The sequence below is a fragment of the Neopelma chrysocephalum genome, unplaced genomic scaffold (assembly GCF_003984885.1).
Source record: "Neopelma chrysocephalum unplaced genomic scaffold, ASM398488v2 Primary Assembly neopelma1_24, whole genome shotgun sequence".
Taxonomy (NCBI): Eukaryota; Metazoa; Chordata; class Aves; order Passeriformes; family Pipridae; genus Neopelma; species Neopelma chrysocephalum.
In genome coordinates this window covers 7,889,975-7,909,430 of record NW_020897693.1, presented here as the reverse complement: position 1 = coordinate 7,909,430, position 19,456 = coordinate 7,889,975, and the positions used below count along the sequence as shown (strand labels likewise).

General features: G+C 41.5%; 1 protein-coding gene across 2 annotated transcripts in view; it reads left to right on the top strand.

Annotated features, from left to right (window-relative positions):
* KCNQ1 (potassium voltage-gated channel subfamily Q member 1) overlaps positions 1 to 10,554 on the top strand; it is a 338,092-nt gene extending 327,538 nt beyond the window's left edge. For both annotated transcript variants that reach the window (XM_027701999.1, XM_027701988.1), the window contains one exon: positions 8,960 to 10,554. In XM_027701999.1, the coding sequence (XP_027557800.1) occupies positions 8,960 to 9,160 (201 nt within the window). In that variant the 3' untranslated portion in view covers positions 9,161 to 10,554. The remainder of the gene's footprint in view (positions 1 to 8,959) is intronic.
* Positions 10,555 to 19,456: the final 8,902 nt, after the last annotated feature.

Sequence of the window (19,456 nt, the reverse complement as noted above, 5' to 3'; positions counted from 1 at the left end):
TCATAGAACATCCTGAGTTGAAAGGGACCCACAGGGATCATCAAAGTCCAACTTCTGGCCCTGTACATGACTGCCATTTATTCTGAAACTCTATACAAACTCTTGCACAAAGATAAGGGGCTTTTTTTCCCTGTTTTCTTTGATCAATATTTCCCCTATATTTCTTGTTCCCTCAAGCCTGTTTCACATGCTCCATAAGACTGGATTTCAATTTAAGCAGAATTTGGGAAGCTGTTTATGATGATGATGATAGATGGATATCCAGTGATTTTTGCAGATACATTAACTGCTAATACTTTTGGTATCACTGATTCACTTGTAAGGAAAGAATCCCTTTCTTCTTGCCAACTTGTTATTTTTAAATAGAGAGGGAAGACAGTTGTGTCTGGTCAAAGAGATACTATTTCCTGAAGGTGGGGTTACAGTAAATGAAGATAAGCAAATTCTTGAAAAAATCAGAGTATTCAGTTAATAGGATAGGGGGATTTTATCATCTTTAGTAATTTCTGATAAAAGTTATATTTAGAGACAAGGCCCTCAACTTCACCTTCCTGGCTTCATGCAAAGAGTAAAAAGCCTTCCAAGCTCCCTTGTTCCTCTACTGATACACTGTTAGTTTGGAGGAAAGTGTTAAAAAAATAAATATCTGACCTTTGTAATATTTTAGAGAAAAAAATGCTGTATCCTGAGGCAGTGCTGGGCCAAAGACTGTAGATTTTGGACACTGTTCTAACTTGAAAATTTCCATGTGTTTTAAGTCTCGTCTCATTTATCTAAAACAAGAGTCAACCACAAATTTTAATTGCTTGGCTATAGCCTTCTGGATGCCAGATAGATCTGTGAGCACTGCACACATCTGGGCATGCACTGAGTGCTGTGAGGCCAGCAGGACTGGCCTGGGAGCTTGGGGAGTGATAAGCAAGCAGAGGGGCTTCATTGTCCAAAACTACACCTAGAGCTAAAGAAAGGCTCTCAGAAAGAGCTGATTTCCAACAGTTTGGGTGCTTTAAATAAACCAAATATTTTTGCAAGTTGCTAATAACAGCAACAGAAGTGCTGAACTAAGACCAGTTTTCTCCTCTCCCTTCTGAAGTGACATCTGTTTCCAGTCCCTGCTTCTTACCATCTCCTCCAGCCACATCTATCATGGTCCTCATTTCTGATTTGACTAGTAGCATTGTAGGTTATCCCTTTCCAACTTTTTTTACCCTCAGGTCTTTCTGAATCCTCTCCACTTCTAAAAGAATCATAGAATCATAGAGTGACTTGGGTTGGAAGGGACCTTAAAGATCTTCTAGTTCCAAACACCCTGCCATGGGCAGGAAAACCTTTCACTAAACCAGGTTGCTCAATGCCCCATCCAGCCTGATCTTGGACACTGCCAGGGATGGAGCATCCATAACTTCTCTGGGTGACCTCAGAGTTCCAGTGCCTCACCACCCTCACAGGAATTTCTTTCCTATGCCTTGCTTAAATTTCCCCTCTTTCAGTTTGAACCCAGAAAAGAAGAAGACAAAAAGCACTTAAAAGAAGCACTGTCCTAAAAGCTTTCCACCTGTTGAGGTCTTGTACTCTGTAACAGCCCCTGAGCAAATGTATTTAACTCTCTGTAACTTAATTCTCCCATTTGCCAGAAACCTACCAACCTCCTTGTTAGAAGGAGGAGTTTATATTCATCTTACCTTGCTTCCATTAGTCAGGCAGCAAATTATAGACAAAGAATTTTTATGAAGGTACCTATAAAAACCAAATCAACTTTTGTAACTTTTGATTTCTACTTATTCCTCGTAATTTTTTAAGATCTTAAAGGAATTGTTTTCATACATAAGCATAACATCTGTTGTTGCCACTTGTTTCTTTGTAGGGAAACAGGGCAGTATTATAGTAGTGGTATTTTATACTTTTGAGAAGTGTAAGAGAAATATTTTACTATAAAAATAAAGAGCAAGATGAGAGCAACAACAGTGTCAGTTTATTGGAAAAACAGAATAATTTTTAGTATTTCAAAGCAGAGATTGTCACTGATAGCTTTATGCAAGAGAGCTGATTTTAGAACTCAGGGTGTAGCAAGTCCCTTTCTTTCCAAAAGTGCTTTTTGTCTGAAAATAGTCCATTTTATTTGTCAGTTAAGACAGCAGTTACAGTGTTCATATAATATTTTCATTGACTAGAAAGAAACTTGTCCATGCAACCCTCAAAACCTGGTAATTTTTTGCTCAGAAGCTCTGCCTTTATGTTTTCCTAGCAATGAGCAATCTTGTAGTAGAGTGTTTTCTCACTGGCTCCATTTCTTCTATCCTTCCCCGTGACACCGCATGCATAGTTTCTTCTTTGGCCAACTCTCAAGAGAAAGTACAGACAGACTGGAGAATAAATCTTCCTTCATGCAGATTACATTCTCCTACAAACACCTCAATGATGGGTATATAACCTCCAGCAAAACTGCTGCCTACTCTCTGGCAACAAAAAAAACCCACATTGAAGCCAGAAGTTCTGATAAGGGATTTCGCGAGACTCTGGGATCTTGGGTACGGAAGGAAGGCAAATTCCATGATTTTTGAAGAATCATACACCTGAAGAAAGAAACTTTCTTTAATAATACTGAAATTGTTGGTCTCTCCTGCCACTATTATAGTTATAGAGAAATATTTAAAATAAATTCTCTGTGAAGATTCCATTACCTATCCCTGAGCTCCTCTAGAAACCACCCCTAACATCGTACCTGTTCCTGTTCACAGACCCCTCAAAACTAAAGCATTAACTTTTAGAAATACTGAGATACCAACATATGTAGGGAGACAGCTTTAATCAGCATCATTAATCAACCTTGATCCCTCCAGATCATGGAGCAATACTTGGAATAACTTATTAATAATTCGTGATCTTTGTGGCCTAAATTATGCCAAACTCCAAAGTTTATCCTTCGGCTTCCCCACTATCCTGAATAACCATGGCTGAAAATACTGTTCTGCTCAGTTCCTTAATTCTGTCTTTGCCCTTTCCTGATAAATTCCTCTAATTGGTTTTGGGAATAGGTCTCCAAAGTGCTGCTTTTTAGTTCTTATTACAGAGGTGCTTCAAAGGGACCCTTCTGCAGATGCCACTGGAGCCACTCAGGTTTCTATGTTTTGGTTTGGTTTGGGTTTGTTTTGTTTTGTTTTTAAAAGCAAGGAAATAAATTCATTGTTACATATTATGTTCGGAATCATGCGACAAACTTGTTATAAGTGCTTAAAATTACAGGGCATTTCAAATTAATATAATGTGAAGATCTGAGGAATTTTAACAGATAAATATAATAGATAAATAGATAATAATAATTGATAAATTATTTTGTTTTCTCAACAAGAACAGTCTCTGTCTTGTTCAGTAGTACCTCCTGGAATGTCTTTGATACCTTTATAAAAGTTGATACCTTTATAAAAGCATGTCACTAAGGCTAAGAGAATTGGGATTGTTCAGCCTGGAAAAGAGAAGTCTTCGGGGTGACCTAATTACGGCCTTCTAGTACCTGAAGGGGCCTACAAGAAAGATGGAGAGAGACTATTATAACGACATGTAATGAAAGGACAAGGGCGGATGGCTTCAAAATGAAAGTAGATTTAGTTTAGTTATTAGGTAAGAAATTCTGTACTGTGCTGGTGGTGAGGCACTGGAAAAGGTTTCCCAGAGAAGCTGTGGTATCCCTGGCAGTGTTAGAGACCACGCTGGATGGGGCTCTGAGCAACCTGGTCTAGTGAAAGGTGTCTCTGCCTGTGGCAGGGGATTGGAACTAGATGATCTTTAAGGTCTCTTCCAATCCAGGACATTCTCTGGTTCTGTGGTTTATATCCATTTGTAGAGGACTGCTGCTCCTGAAAACATCACCTAAGAGGACTTTGTGATTCTTAGCAACTACATCGTCACTGTTGCTCTATTGCCTGTGGTGTCAGAGTAGTCACGTACCCCTCTGGCATTTCAGGGAGAGGAAAAATGTGTTCTATGACAAAGCTACATTTCTTCATTATGTGCCATTTAAGATTTGACCTTTCAGTCTTTGTGAAGAGCTATTTGATTCAGATTTGGTTGGTTGTTGGGTTTTTTTTTTTCTCAGTACACTGCATGGAGGGGATTTTATTTGTTTCCAAGAGCTAGATTCAAAACTTGTTTAAATCTGCTTCTCCCCATCTGTGCTCAATCTATGATCCTTGGATCTTTTTTTTAAAAAAACAAAACTACTTATCTCGGAGGATGGAAAAATCTTGTATTCATACAATATTTTGGTAAGACTTAGGAATAACTGTGGTGTGTAATTTCTGAAGTTTTAAACACTGCTTCCTCTCCCCAACAACTGTGAAATACAAAGGAAATTATTTGCATATAAAGAATTTGATCATCCAAACATCATGCTTCTAATGAAACATAAATCATCTACAAAGAGCTTACTTAGTTTTTCCTAAAGGAAACAAATCAGTCTAAGTCATTTTTCTATGTAATTAACAATGCTTGCTGTTTTAAGTACAGAGATCAGAGTTGTTCAAAGCAGTTAAGATTAGAGCAACATCAGCAGTTTTTCTGTTTTCTTTACTTTTATTCGTTCTGGCATTATAGCTAATTTCTAATCAAGTAAATATGTTTGAAAGCATGATTCAGGGGAGATTATACACTTCTCTGTGCTAAGTACATAAAGATAGTTTAATTAAAAGGGTCTTGCACACACTGACATTTTTCTAGTGGGTATAATTCTCTCTGCAGCAAACAAGTGAATGATACATTTCAGGATGTGTGTTTGGATGACTACAGGCAGATTGGGCATGCTAATAAGCAAGGCTGTTCACCAGCAAGCTTCTTATTCTTGTACATCAGAGGCCTGTGATGACAGTAGAAGTTGCCTTCTGGTGGCTTTTACTTCTCTTTTTAAAATATCTCATACTTTAAGCAGATGCTCCTTTGGCAGAACCGAGGATGGGAGCCTGTCATCCCACTGCTGCCTCATTTGCAAATGTCGTCTTTTCTGATGCAGCCCGAAGAAGCATAAGGAGATCAACGTACAGAAATCCAGATTGATCCTTCTCTTGTAATATCCAAAGAATATGTTACTATTTGGGACTGGTGAATTGGTCCAAGACTGATACAGAGCCCAGAGATTGCCAAAAACTACCACTGACTTCAGCATGTCTTGGAGCAAGCCCTTCACGGCACAGAACCCCCAGGGAAATGACTTGCTCTGTTGGAAAGCAAAAACTGATTAAACAACAATTAAACACAACCAGCTTTCTGGACCTCCCTCCACAAAAGCCTTGTGGCTTTAGAGCCCTACCCCAACAAGCAGGAAAATGGAAGACAAAGGTCTTTACTTTTAATCTCATATGGCTCAACTCAAGAGCAATTAGCTTCTGCCTCTGCTTCTGTGAGCCTCCTGCACTCCACAGCTGCAGCAGCCAGACCTTGTTCCCTAGAAAAAATTAGACAATAATCTCTGGGAATTTATTTCCCAGCAAGAATTTTCACTTCTCACTTCTCTCCAGTACTTCATCACCAAGATGCGCAGCTGTTGAAGGACTATCCAGATCTCAGTCCAACCTACTGTCATGTTCAATAGCTCATCACTGCAAGGGTTTCATAAATGCACATTTTCCAGATATATCTCCAGTGTTTCCTCTGGTAATCCCAGCCTGGAATCACAAATTAAGAAATATATACATATAAAAATCCCCTAGTTTGTTTAGAATAATTGGCAAAAAGACATTCCTTGCAGAAGAAAAACTTGTCCTTCAGACTCTGAAGATAGCTGTCTGCAGGCTTTCACAGCAGTTCTTCCAGCACAGCTGTCTCAGATCACAAATGATACCTGGGCAGTGGGGGATGCAGAAATGAGGTATTTTTGCAGACTTCACTACCACTGATTTGTACTGTCACACTTGGACCATTACGAGTTTACCATCTGTGATGGGCACCATTTGGGCAAAATGTCTCTTTTTTTAAGGGAGTGAACAAATAGTGTTGAAATTAAAACCTGATGATCTGCTCAGTTTTCCATCTGTATTTCCTTCTAGAAATCTTGAACTTATGAGTTCTTCAGCTTCCTCATTTCATAGAATCTCATCTTTCAACAGCCATTTCCATCCAAAATTACTAGTGTTTCATGTACCATCTAGGGTGCTTTGCCTAATGTTTTCAAAACCAGCTGCAAAGTATAAATCTCTGGCACCTCATATTTCTAAATCACTGTATCTGCTTCTCTACCAGTTGTACAAAGTGCTCAAAAAACCCCAGCATTTTCTCTATGGTAGAAAAACATTTTAGTCTCTGCTGAAATCCTACAGGTTTGTTGATGTTCTGCTCAGCCTTACTGTCTTTTGTTATCCTGTGTGATACTTGGATGACAGCCAGGCACATATAAATTGCTCCCACTCGTGCTCTCTCTGGTGGTTTCATGTGCCTTTCACTACTTTCTAGCAGATATTTTAGGCAACAATTTATTCCTATCACTTTTTTTTCTGCTTGCGTTCTTTTCCCTTTTTAAAATGTACTAAATCTTTTTGCCTAGAATTTACTCTAAGTTTTAGAATCCCTGTGGATCAATGGGTCAGAGACTGCAATGGCAAAATTGAGGCTTTCTCATTAGGCTTGCAGAAGGGAGTGGGAGGCCATAAGGCAGAATCTTACTGCCCAGTTTCAATGCTTTTGCCATGCCAAGGATCAGAGAGTGGGGAGGACCCTGAAGCTGGAAGTGCCCATCTTCCCCTTGGGATATCTTGCTCAGTATCTTGGAGTCTGCGTAGAGAGGAGGCTTCCCATGCCAGGTAAAAGGATGATGCAGGTTACTTCTTGACTGGAAGATGCAAGAAACCAGAGATGAATCTGTGCAGAAACATTTAATTCTCAATTTTCCTCTGAATAACACAAATGTATGCCAAATAGCATCCATAACCTAACTTCTCTTAGATATCTGAGTTTCCATTACATTTTCTTCTAAAGATTAGAAGAAAGAGCAGAAAAAACAAACAAACAAAAAAAAGAGGAATTAAATAATTTAAGGAGATTCTGTCTAAGGCAGAAGAAAATGAGCATTATGGATTCAGGCTGAACACCTGGAGTCCCCCAGTTAAGAAATTAGTTTTCAGCCATCTGTAGTAGGTTTCTGTGGCTGGGTTTTGGTAGCGGGAGGGGGCTACAGGGGTGGCTTCTGTTAGAAACTGCCAGAAGCTTCCCCTGTCCCATGGAGCCAATGCCAGCCTGCTCCAGGACGAACTTCCTGCCACTGGCCAAGGCCGAGCCAATTAGGAGCAATAGTAACGCTTCTGTGACAACATATTTAAGAACAGAAGATTGTTGCACAGAAGAAATTGCAGCCAGGGAAGAGAGGAGTGAGAACATGGGAGTAACAACATAGACACCAGGGTCAGTGCAGAAGGAGGGGCAGGAGGGGCTCCAGGCACCGGAGCTGAGGCCCCTGCAGCCCGTAGTGCAGCCCATGGTGGAGCAGCTGTGCCCCTGCAGCCCGTGGGGTACCATCGGGGTGCAGAGACCCACCTGCAGCCCATGGAGGAGCCCATGCTGGAGCAGGTGGATGCATGAAAGAAGCTGTGACCCTGTAGGAGGCCCAGGATGGAGCTGGGTCCTGCCAGAGACCTGCGGCCCGTGGAGAGGGAAGCCCACACTGGAGGAGGTTTTTACCCAGGTAGGACTCGTGGCCCCTGTGGGGGACCCACATCGGTACAGCTCATTCATGAAGCACTGCACCCCATGGAGGAGTGACCCACGGGACAGCAGTTTGGGAAGAGCTGCTGCCTGAGGGATGGACTCACGCTCGAGAGGTCTGTCAAGGACTGTCTCCCGTGGGAGGGACCTCACGGGAGCAGGGGAAGGACTCCTCTCTCTGAGCAGCGACAGAAGCAACAACTGACTGCAACCCCCATTCCCCATCCCCCTGCACTGCTGGTGGGGAGGAGGGAGAACATAGAAGAAAGGAGAGGTGGGGGGAAGGTGGTTTTTAAGGCTGTTTTATTTCTCACTCTTTGGCTCTTATCCTGTTAGTAATAAGTATACGTACTATCCCCACTTTGAGTCTTGTTTTGCCTGTAAAGGTAATTAGTCACTGACCTCTCCCAGCTCTTAACTCTACTCATGAATTCTTAGCTGTTTTTTTTTTTCTCTCTCCTCTGTTCAGTTGCAGAGGGAGAGAGAGAGAGTGGCTTTAGTGGGTACCTGGTATCTGGCCAGGGTCAATGCACTACACCATCTTAGAATTCTTAGTTTCTGGCTTGATGGGGATCATGTCATTGATCATGACACAGTGATAGCATAAAACTGAACCATGCCCCACTCCCAGCCCTTGCCACAGACCGCAGCTGCCATATGCTCACGGCAGCAAAAATACCTATGGGCATTTTGTGGCCCGAGCTGGTAATTGGGCCCAAATGTATCAAAGAGCATCAGTCAGTCCCAGCTTAGAGTTGATTTGATCACTGCAAGTCAAGCAGTTATTTACTAGAGCATATTGATAAAATTAAGGCATATGAGCGTGCTAGAAGTTTGTCATGTTTTCAAAAAAAATATAGATACTAATAACAAAAAACAAAACCAAAAACCAAAAAACCAAAACAAAACAAAACAAAAAAAAAACAACAAAAAAAAACAACAACAACAAAAAAAGAAACTCAGTTCTGGGACTTAGTTCTCTATTGCAGCACATCTGTTTAAAAGCCCATTTGTCGTGTGTTCATCCAGGTATAAAATGAGTGTCAAAGCGCATGCTGGAGGTGAGTATTAACAAGGCTGTCCTCATCCAACTCTGACCTATTGCATTAAATTTCTAATTATCTGTTTGATGAACTGTGAATCTGTGGTATCTTCCTAGAGGTTATTGTGATCTTAATTAAGAAAACTTTCATTTTATTATTGCATGTGTATCACCTGATTTGTTGCAATTTTCTTGCATGCTGCTACTAAACAAAGCTCCCCTTTGCCTTTGTAGGTTACACAAATGGACCAGAAACTGAACCTCATTACAGATATGTTGCATCATCTGGTTTCCCGTCAGCAGGGGGATCAAGGGAACAACAGATCATCTCAGAGAGGCAACAACGTCAACTCGGATCTTTTCCTCCCAAACAACACTCTGCCAACCTATGAGCAGCTGACAGTACCAAGAAGAAATGAAGATGACATATCCTGATGTGGTATAAGTCTGGCCTGGGTTCTTCCTGCCTTTCTCCTTTAAATGGGACTGAATGTTGAGAATCTGGAAGAAATGAAGTCTGTCAACCAACCAAGAAAACACATGACTACTGTATCTCTACCGATAGTCTCAAATATGCTCCTCTAAAGTTGCTCATAGTAGCCAAAGGATTGCCAGGCTGTCTTCCACCAGGCAAAATTTCTGGAAGCTCTACCTTGATTTCGTTCATGAACAAATGATCACAACTTCTTATTTCTCAGAAAGACCAAAATCATGTCAAGACAGGCAAAATGGCAAGGATTTAGAGCTCCTTCAATAATAATAATAATAATAATAGTAATAATAATATTCTAATAATACTTGAACTTAGATGGAAAAAGTGCATTCTGTTTATGAATCTGCAGATAGCAATATATTTCTACTACTAAGGTTTTTAAAACAAACTAGGATAACTTATGTTGTTTTTATTGTATAAACATACACTAACATTCTAGACAATAACAAACCACATACTGAATGATTTTCTTTTTCTGTTTTATTTTAATGTTACTACATAAACAGTTATGAGATAATGACCAGATTTTTAAAATCTGTTTTTCTTCAGGGAGGAACTAATCCTTAATCTGGAACAACACTATTTATAGTGGAAAGTGATATAGATTTTCTAAGATATCATTTTTTCATGGGGAGACAATAAAGTATTACATAGCAAAAAATTATTCTGCTTTCTAGAAAATTGTTGCCAAAGAATTTATATATAAATAAAAAAACACCGTGGTCTGAATGTACTTGTCCTGATATAGCATTTTAAAAAGAAGGCCTGCTACTTCTTAAATCTACTGGTTTTTAACTTACAGAGGCCAAGAATAATACAAGAGGCTGAAGTGACTGGGCTTCGCTGGTCAAGTGCTTGAGCTGGCCACTGACAGAACATCCATAATCCTCTCAGGAATAGAGGCCCCAGTTCAGGGAAGCATCTCTCCTCCACACAAAATATATGACAATTTAAATGGTTTCCGGAATAATGTCTTGAGAAATCCAGCTCCCCACAAGTCATTTGGTATTGAAAAGTGCCAGCTCTTTATTTAGAGAACCAAGGGCCTCAGCTACAATCCGTGGGGCTGAACCACATTAGCCCACATGCTATGAAACCAACATTTCATTTAGCTGCAGTGAAACCAACAGTGTTGGCTCAGGGTGACTTTTCACATACACAACGTGAGCAGGAGTTGGTCTGTGATTACTAAGGTTGAAATTCAGCCCTTGCAGATAGTCAGCACCTGAATCGTATCAGCCCTTCTTTGAACATTAAATGTTTAAAGCTGACAGAGTGTCAAGAAAAGCTATTTGGTCCAATGTGGTGGTGGTGGTAGCTTGTACTGCTGGCAAAAAGGGAGAAATGTAGACATTATCAGCTCTCATACTTTGAGCATCATACACATCCAGTACACCCTGTTTCTCTCACTGCAGAGCCTGTTCCCCACAGTGGTGTCTCTCCCCCTCTCCCCCTCCCCTAAAGCCTCATAACTTGGAACAGCAGTTAACATTACCAGTCTGTAATATCTTTGAGCAATCTGAAATACTGACAAATAATGAATGAGATCACAGGGAACCTTCTCATAGTGCTGCTCACATTCTGGGCTTTCTTTTCAACATTTCATCTCTTTCACTTGGACTGCAGAGAAAGTATTTAACTTTGCAGATTCTGTTACAATTATCCAGCCTCACAGATGTTCAGTAGATAAATGTTAAGGGTGTAGAAATTTACAGGCATAAAGAGGAATTGTATCTGGGCATTATGTTTTCATAGAAATCAAAATTATTCTCATGATTTTGAACATTTTTAAATGAGATTCACTATGTAATTTCAGGTTATCAATCAGCCTGTTAATTTCCTAATAAAATACAGGACAAGAGTACCATGTCTTCCGGTTATTCTAAAATCCAGACACTTGATACACACAAGAAAGCTGCTGACTTTTCTTTCTTTCTCTCAGCCCACTGTACAGTGTACAGATGCTTTATTTGCAATGCAAGACTGTAAAACCTTCTGCTGATTCTTTACTAGAGAAATAAAAAATCAGAACTTTATCAGCTGGGATGACTTTGGAGAGAAAGGTTGTCATACAGCCTGGCTAAAAGCAGCCAGGTCTGTTCATTTCTGGGAGCATTGTGTTAACCAAAAAATTCCATTCCTACCCGTTTGTTCCCAAGAGCATACCTCCATTCTGTGTTTGGCAGCTAGTCTTGGTGATGATAGTCTGGCATAGCAAACATTTAATGTAAAACAACTTCCCTTTCTTGTCAGTTGGTCTATAACCATCTGAAAGTCACTGTTGTCAGAATCTTTGGACTAACGGTGGTTTACAGGTTTTCAAGGCTAGTAGCAAGTTGTGAGGTCAGTGATTCCTCACCTGGGTCCAGCTGATCACTTCAGTACACACCTCTGAGACCTGCTACTTCAAATCTGATAATCCGCCCCACCCTAAGAAAAAGATGATGATCCATTTTACCAGTTGAAAATGATGTTATAAAATAAGCCATCCAAATTTGCCATGTAGCTGCCTGGAGCCAGCCACCCTCAAGTGCTCACCAGAAACAGGTCAGACCTCTCTGCTTGGAGGACGGGTCTGGAATTGTCTTCCCTGCTGGGGCTTCATACCTCAATGATTTCTCCTGGAAGCAGGTACCTCAGCATCTTCTCTGCAGAGCACTGTGGAACAGCAGCAGCAGGAAGACGAGCTAAACAGTTAAACGCTGGACCAGCATGCCGTGAGTGTTTGTTTCTGCTGGGATAGGAGGTGTTTGTAAATAGCTTGAAGGGGAGCAAAGGAAGCTGTAAGGCAAGCCAAACCTTGACTTAATAATTTTCTACCCCATTTTTGAGAACTGTGTTAAAACAAAAGCATCTGAGGCTGCAAAAGAAGTCTCTTTCTTAGAGCAGCTCAATAGCAGTTTGTATTTCAAGACTGGTGTAAGTTAGACCTGGACTCTCATCCCTGCCTGAAGAAAATAAAGGTCAGGTAAAAAAAAAGTCATCTAAAAATGGTAGTTGACTCAGCTTCCCCAGCCTACCAGGGGAATGCCAAATGGTATGCCAGATATGGAAGGAAGCCCGTGAATAGGAGACAAGGCAAAACATGGGGCTGCCCAGCTGAAGGTGGTAATGAAAACTCACCCTGCCTCAGCCCACAGTGGAGGCAGACAACTGTGCAAGTTTGCAAAAAGAAAGATTCATGGAAGGTGGGGGAGGATATATGCAAGGGAGGAGGTTTAGTTGGTGAGGAAGAGCATGGGCTCCTAGTTAGGAGACTGTGTTGGGATTCAAGATACTGTGCCTGACATCTGTGTTAATCTGCAGTGTGACCTCAGGGCGAGTCATTTCACCTGTTTGGCCACATCTGTTTCCCCCTCTCATGTGCTCAGCCCACTTGTCTATTTAGACCACAAATTCCTTAGGACAGGGTTGGCCCCTCTCTCGGTGTTTGCTCAGTGCCTAGCACAAAGGGACCTGCCCTCTGGGGACTTGAGATACCACTCTCATATAAATAATTGCCCACCCTAGAGCTCTGCTATAGGCAAAGCCTTTATTATTCCAAGCCCAAGGAGTTTCAGATTGGAAGTGCCTCTGCCAAACTGACAGAGGAGGCTGCGTTTTAGATTCCTTTTTACGTAGTAGCTTACAAAAGATCAGAAGCCCAGCCATCACTCATTTTCACTCTTCTATTTTAAAGCAGGTTCATTTCAAATAACACAATGGGTCAGTGCTGTGCTAAAATACTAGCTGAGGCAGAAATTTTGGGATGTCAGTGGTTTAAACAGACATTTTAGTACAGCATTTTAAGGGGGTTTGTTGCTAGCTGACACCTCTGGGTTAATTTAACACCCTTTAGTTCTGAGGAAGGTGGAAATAGTCCAGGGCGCTGAGCTGAAAAGGTCTGGGACAGAAACAAACTACTTTTTGGAAAATGAGAAAGTAAAATACAGGAAGATTTTCTTCTCTGGGAGTTTAAAGGAGAAAAGGTAAAAACAGTTTTAAGATAATTCTCGTGTACCCTGCTGGCATGTGTTTTACTGTTCTCATTTTACTGTTGGGGTGGTGATTTGGTAAGAGGAGAGGCATTGAGAAGAAAAGCAAAAAGAATGAAGGTTTGATGCAGCTCCCATGAAAATGTACTTGTGCACTTGATTTATGCACAGGAGTTGGGCTATTGCCTGCAGTGGAACTGCTCAGTCCGTGCAGGTCAATGTAAGCCTTTGGAAGCTGAAAATTTATAGTATGTCTTTCCATGTATAAAATGCCTTTCCATGGTCTTGCAATGGAAGCTGAACTCAATTGTCCAGCATTGGTTTCCTCATGATCACAGAGCCACAGAGCCATTTGAATTCACAAGTTTCTGCTTCCCATTTCTGTTTTCGAATCACTGGCTTATAATACTCTCGCTTGCCACTTGTGTTTTCAAGCCACAACAATTAGAGGTATTTCTTTCCGCTTCAGTGATATGAATCTCTTTACCTACTGCACACACACAACACAGTGTTCCTGCACACAGAGCAAAGGCCTTTGAAATGCCCTCCAATTTCATTTGAAATAGCTTGTGTAATGTTTTGCGTCCTGGGTTCCCTGAGCAGAGGCAGCTGTAATGAAGGCAAGCGAGTTGTTACACCACTGCGATGTGGAGGTGACACTTAGCTATGTCCCAAGAAATTTTCAATCCCATGGAATAGCCAAAAGGTGTTGATTTTAGTTTGAAACTAGCAAGGACTTCTGTGAACTGTGGCTTTTTTGGTCGTGTCTGTGGTCTGACTTGGAAGTCTAAGAAGTGTAAATTTCAGCTGAAGCTTTTCTTTTGTGGTTGCAGGTTTGTTTTCTGTGTCATTCTGCTGGTGCCCAGTGAGATGTGCATTCATGTTCAGCCTTTCTTTGATGCCTATTTTCACAAAACTTATAAGATTTTAATTATTTTCTAGACCTCTATCCTTCTGTCAAGATGAGTTGAACAAGGCCGATGTATTCAAAAGTTATTAGGGGGAGGCAAAATAAACACAGCATGAGAGCATTAACCTTGTTTCCACAGGAACTAAGCTGAAAGTCCTCTCCCTCCCTGCCCAAAAGAGGTCTGGAAGAAAAGTAACCCCACTTTGGAGCAGAAGACAACCTCTACCTCCTGGGGTAAGGAGGAGACTTGCAGGAGACATGTTCTTGGGAATTGTTGGTTCCTACAAGGCTTAATGCACCTTGCCTTTGGATCAGCTATTGAAAGATGCTGGAAAATAGCTTTTTTCATATATTGCTCCAAATGACAGTGACCTAAAAGCTAATACATCAGAATGCTTGGTGCCACAACAAGGAACACGCAAATGCTATGTGGGCAGCATGTTATGAAACATGTCTGTGCGTGTTGCTGGAATGCGGCAGTGTCCAGTGAAAGAATGTCTGCATCGCTGGCCAGCGAGCACTGCTGGGGAAGGGCTGGCCCAAAAGAAATGGCACTGTCAGCGCTCACATTGCTCCCACATGAGCTGGCAACTGCTGCCTGTGGGGAAAGACTCCCCAGGGGCCTGACATGAGGCATTATGCTCAATGCCCATGGATTTGCACCTCAGAAGAACTGATCTATAAAGCCAGTCTTGAAACCATCTTGGAGCTACATTTGCTTCAGAGCTAGCATTGCTCTGGCAAGCTGCCCAGGGATTTAGGCTCAGTTAATCCAAGCTTGGCTCTCCATGGCAGACACCCATGGAACAAAGGGAATAAAGTTTCCATGACCCTGTCGAGCTTCTGGTCAATCACTCAGCCAGGTGCAGAAAGTGGGCTAGGCAGCCTTCAGTGAACTGTCTTGGATCAGAGAGGGGCAAATTCCCAGTGGGGGTGTGCAGACAAATCTATAGAGATTTGCCTGCCATAATTTCCCAAGTCTGGGAGCATCGCGCGCCGAGCCCCTGGTGCCTGTACATTTCACACAACCTTTAAAGCCAGCTGTGCTGAAATGCATCACTGCTGCTTTCTGTGCTGGCAATCTTACAGGGAAGTAAAAAATAAGATGACAAAAGGAGGAAAATAAATTCAGTTTTCAGCTCTGCTGTATATTATGTCCTTAGGACTGTATTGATCATTAATTTGTAAAGACAAGCAGTACCGGTGCTGTAAGAACAATAAACGCATATGAAGTATTAGGATTGCAAACAGCTTGTGAGATGCTATCATCTATTGTTTAAACATTGCTGAATAATTTGTTAGTCCTAATGATTGCCTCATGGGGTTTTTAACTGAGCTGTCTACATATGGAACCTAAATGTAAATGTGATTCAGATTTGACCATTTTGTGTCCTTGGCCCTTATTCTGCATGTAAATTTGCTTTGATTACATCCATTTTCCTAGTTCCTTCTATTAATTGAAGCACTGAATGCAGGTTTTGATTGGCAGAGGGATACTTGCCTTTCTGATCACTTTTGGAAATGATCAGGTAAGAGTTACCCACCTGAGGATTGATTGCAATTGCACAAGGGAGTCTTCTGCAAGCCACAACATCTTTTTAATAATAATTTGTTGTTTAAAGCTTGAATGACAAGATGTGCTTCCCCCACTGCAAATCTCCTCTACCCACGCCACAGGAGCTGCGGACTTGCAGGCACCATGACGTGTGCTCACTTGCAGCCATTATAGAATGGATTTAAAATAATGCCTTAATGCCTTTGCTTAAATGGTTGCAAATGTTTATCTGTTAATTCAGCCAGCAATCAAGCCAGTACTTTATTTTCCATTTATTTTCTCTCCTGTGCTGAGAGGTGGGGGAATCCTCAGCAGCCACAGGACAGAATGCAAAAGCAGAGGAGCAGAAAGGTTCACCAAAAGACAGGTCTTGTCATTAAGCAAAACGTACTGCTGCAAGGACACACGTTTCAGTCCCTCTTTCTTGCAGCCTGATAATCACTTTTACTACCCTGACTTGATCTTCTTGCACCTGAGTGTACTAAGTGCCTTAATACACCTTTATGAAAGTACCCTGAAGTGTCCTGAACCTTGGTTCTCCCACTCCCACAAGTTGATTCAGGTTTCAGCCCAAAGCCAGCAGAAGGCAGCGAGGCTTTTGGCTGGCTCTGGTGGCACTCGAGCTGGGCCCCCCGGGATGTTTCCTGGTGCCGACACCTCACAGGCGCATTAGTCACTGCTCCTTGGCATCGCACAGCCCGTGATTAGCATTTCCTTCCTACGCCAGTCCTTCACACTGGCGCTTCGACTCTGACTTTTTGTTTTCCTCCTTCCCCCCTTCCAAGCCAAAGGGGAGAACAATTCCTGGAAAAGAAAAATGCTCTTTCCCCTGCACTGCTGAAACCTTCGCAGGGAGCTTTGGGGAGGAGAGAGGAGACTTTGGAGAACATATGGCTAAAAGCATTCGGGGGTTTTCAGATGGTAAATGACCGATGAGGTCTCAAAGGGGTTTTATTTATAAATGATAGACTCCTGAGAGAGAAATAATTGCTGCTCTCCCAGGCGTAAAAAAACAATTCACCTGACATAAAACCCAGGGATAAAATTAGCTAAATGAAAGCAAGATATGGCAACTGTATTAAGCTGCTGCTTTTTTTTTTTCCCCTGCTGAATGGTGAATCATTTTAATTTTGTTTTCCCCTCCTTTCTTGGAAGGAGAAAAAAAAAAGCCAACGCCGAAGCAGTGCCTAGGGTCTGAAAGAACAGATGGTGCCCTGGGCGGCCCTCCGGAGTGCTCTGCGGCGTGCATTCCTCCACTCCACCGCTCAGATAACTGAGTTATACAGCACACGACCATCTGGTGTATGACACATCTTGTGTCCCCCGGACAATGCCCCAGCAAACCTCTTCAGGGGAGAGGTTAGTTTCTAGGGTAACAGCAGCATGTGCAACTCCAGGCCTTATTGAGATTCAGGGCTCCTCACTTGTCCCTATTCTTCTCCTCCCTATTGTTGTCACTTGAGCTTTTGCTGCTTGGTTACACCGAGACTGACAATATCCATCAGTATTTTGTCCCCGGCCCAGAAACCATTGTCTCCAAATTTTGTTTCATTATTTATGTTTTCAATATCCAATGGTTGACTGAAGCATCTGCTGTAGAGTGATAAGGCAAGTGCCTATTGAGGAGGGCTGCGCTGCTGCCTGACAACGATGGTTTGAATTATTTAGGTTGTGGTTGAACAAGCATTTGCAAAAGCCAGGGTACCCATGAAGCACTGAGGTGACTTTATTTATTTGTCTGTTTCAGTCTTTTTAGGTGCTCGCATCTTTTAATCCAGATCCAAAAAAAGCTTAAAGCCTCCACAGAGAAGTCAGCTCTGAAGAAGTAGTTCTGCTCATTGACTGCAAGTCTCTGGATGTTTCCTTGTGGGGAACTATTTAGGATTAAAAAAAGAAGAGGGTTTACCTTCCTTTTAATTTTCTGTGGGGTTTCTTCTAAAGTGACTTTGTTTTTTCTCCACTTACTTAAAGAGCCAAGGTCTAGCCTATAACCATGACCAAGGACAGGCACTACGTGTAATACTCTGACATTCAATTTCAGTAACCTAAGTCAGAAAGCTTAATTATTAAAAAGAAGTAGTAGATAAATGTTTTCTACCCCATTAATAGACATATTCCCCACTGAATCATTTACTCTGTTGCAGAACAATTATACTAGTAACACTACAGTATTACCTTCCTCACATATCTGTAATTGTCCCAGCAAGCCAAAATCTCACCAAATTTTTCTATATCTGCATGGAGTGGACTTTTCATTCAATGGAATTGAAAATAGCTATTTAAAAATTTAAAACTTTAAGCATGAGGTTTAAGCATTAAAAATACACAACTAGGAAAGTAGCAGAGATGTCTAAGCAAACATGCTGAACTGAAGACCTCAGTCAAGGTATGAGTACCTTTAAAATACTGTATCTCAGGTTAAGGTCAAGTATTAGAGAACCAACAATAACAGTTAAGAGAGGTTCTGTATCTATCTATGTATCAAAGAATAACGGCTATATATATACAGATATTGTGGTAAGTTTGTTGTAACATCAAGTCTGATACATTATTTTCACTAATTTATAACAGGAGATTTTATTTTAAAAGTAACACTTGTAAAATACAGATACATGACCTAAAGGCAATTTTTTAAAATATTTGCCTAAAATGTTTCTGATCTACTATGAGGAAGAGAAGGAAAAAAATTAGGGTTTTCCCTGCATGAAACAACATCTTTTTTGTAGACCTCAGAGCTGGTGGCAAAAAATAACAATCAAATGCAACCCTGAGCCTGACACTGGTTTTAAATATTCTAATGAAATTCAGTTTTGTTGCAGCATGTTCTGCCCCTGACCTGTTCATTAGGTGTGCCACAGCAGTGAGTGCATTTACTTCATCACATGCTTGAGATGGCACGTGATCAAAAAATAGAGACCACACTATGGTGCATATGCAAGAGAAGAAAGAACTGATCATGGGCAAGGCTTGCTTAGCTGTGTTTTGCTTGGCAGCTTTCAGTAGGGAGGAGGAGGGGCTGGAGTTCCTATTTTTCTGTCTAACTATTGAAATCTATCAGCAATTTGCTCCATCAGAGCCTCTACATTATCTCTGCAGATGTGAAACCCTCCATCTTGGCCAACTGAGTAGGGCCAGCTGGGAAGGTACAGGAAAAGCACCTGGTCTTGAGGAGTTTGTGAGTGCTCAAGGAAAGTCCATATGCCAGGGTCTATCCCATATACTGGAAAATAGGTCTCTATCACACAGCCCTTCTCCATTTTTTGCAGCCCTCCTACCTACACTCTCCCAGCATCAGAGATGGAGAGCCGCAGCCCCGAGGTCCATCAGCATCTCTCCAGCTTCCGACCATGAAAACAACTGAAAGTGAACCGGAGAGGGCAGTCCCCTCCTGCAAAAGGTACTCTTGTTCTCAGTATGGTACTCTTTGCTGAGCCCAGCAATTTATCTGACTTAGGCATTATCTTACAAAACCTCATTCAGTCTTGACATGAAGAGACCAAGATCCATTTGTTTCCCTGAGGTTTGTCCCAGCCTTAATCCTCTTGCTATTGTAATGGACAACTTTTCTTGATTTGGTCTGAATTTTTTCACAAGTATCTACGTATTAGGCTTTCCACTGACAAATTAAAAAGCCTTGTAGCATAGGAAATTATGACAATAACACACAGAGTTATACTCCTGACTGAGAATGGGTCTCCTATATCTTTTTAAAAAAAGATGAAATGGCATCTATGCTTTCCTTTTTATTCTTTTTTTTCCCCACCAGCCAGAGCATAGTGCTGCCTAATGGGCAAGACTG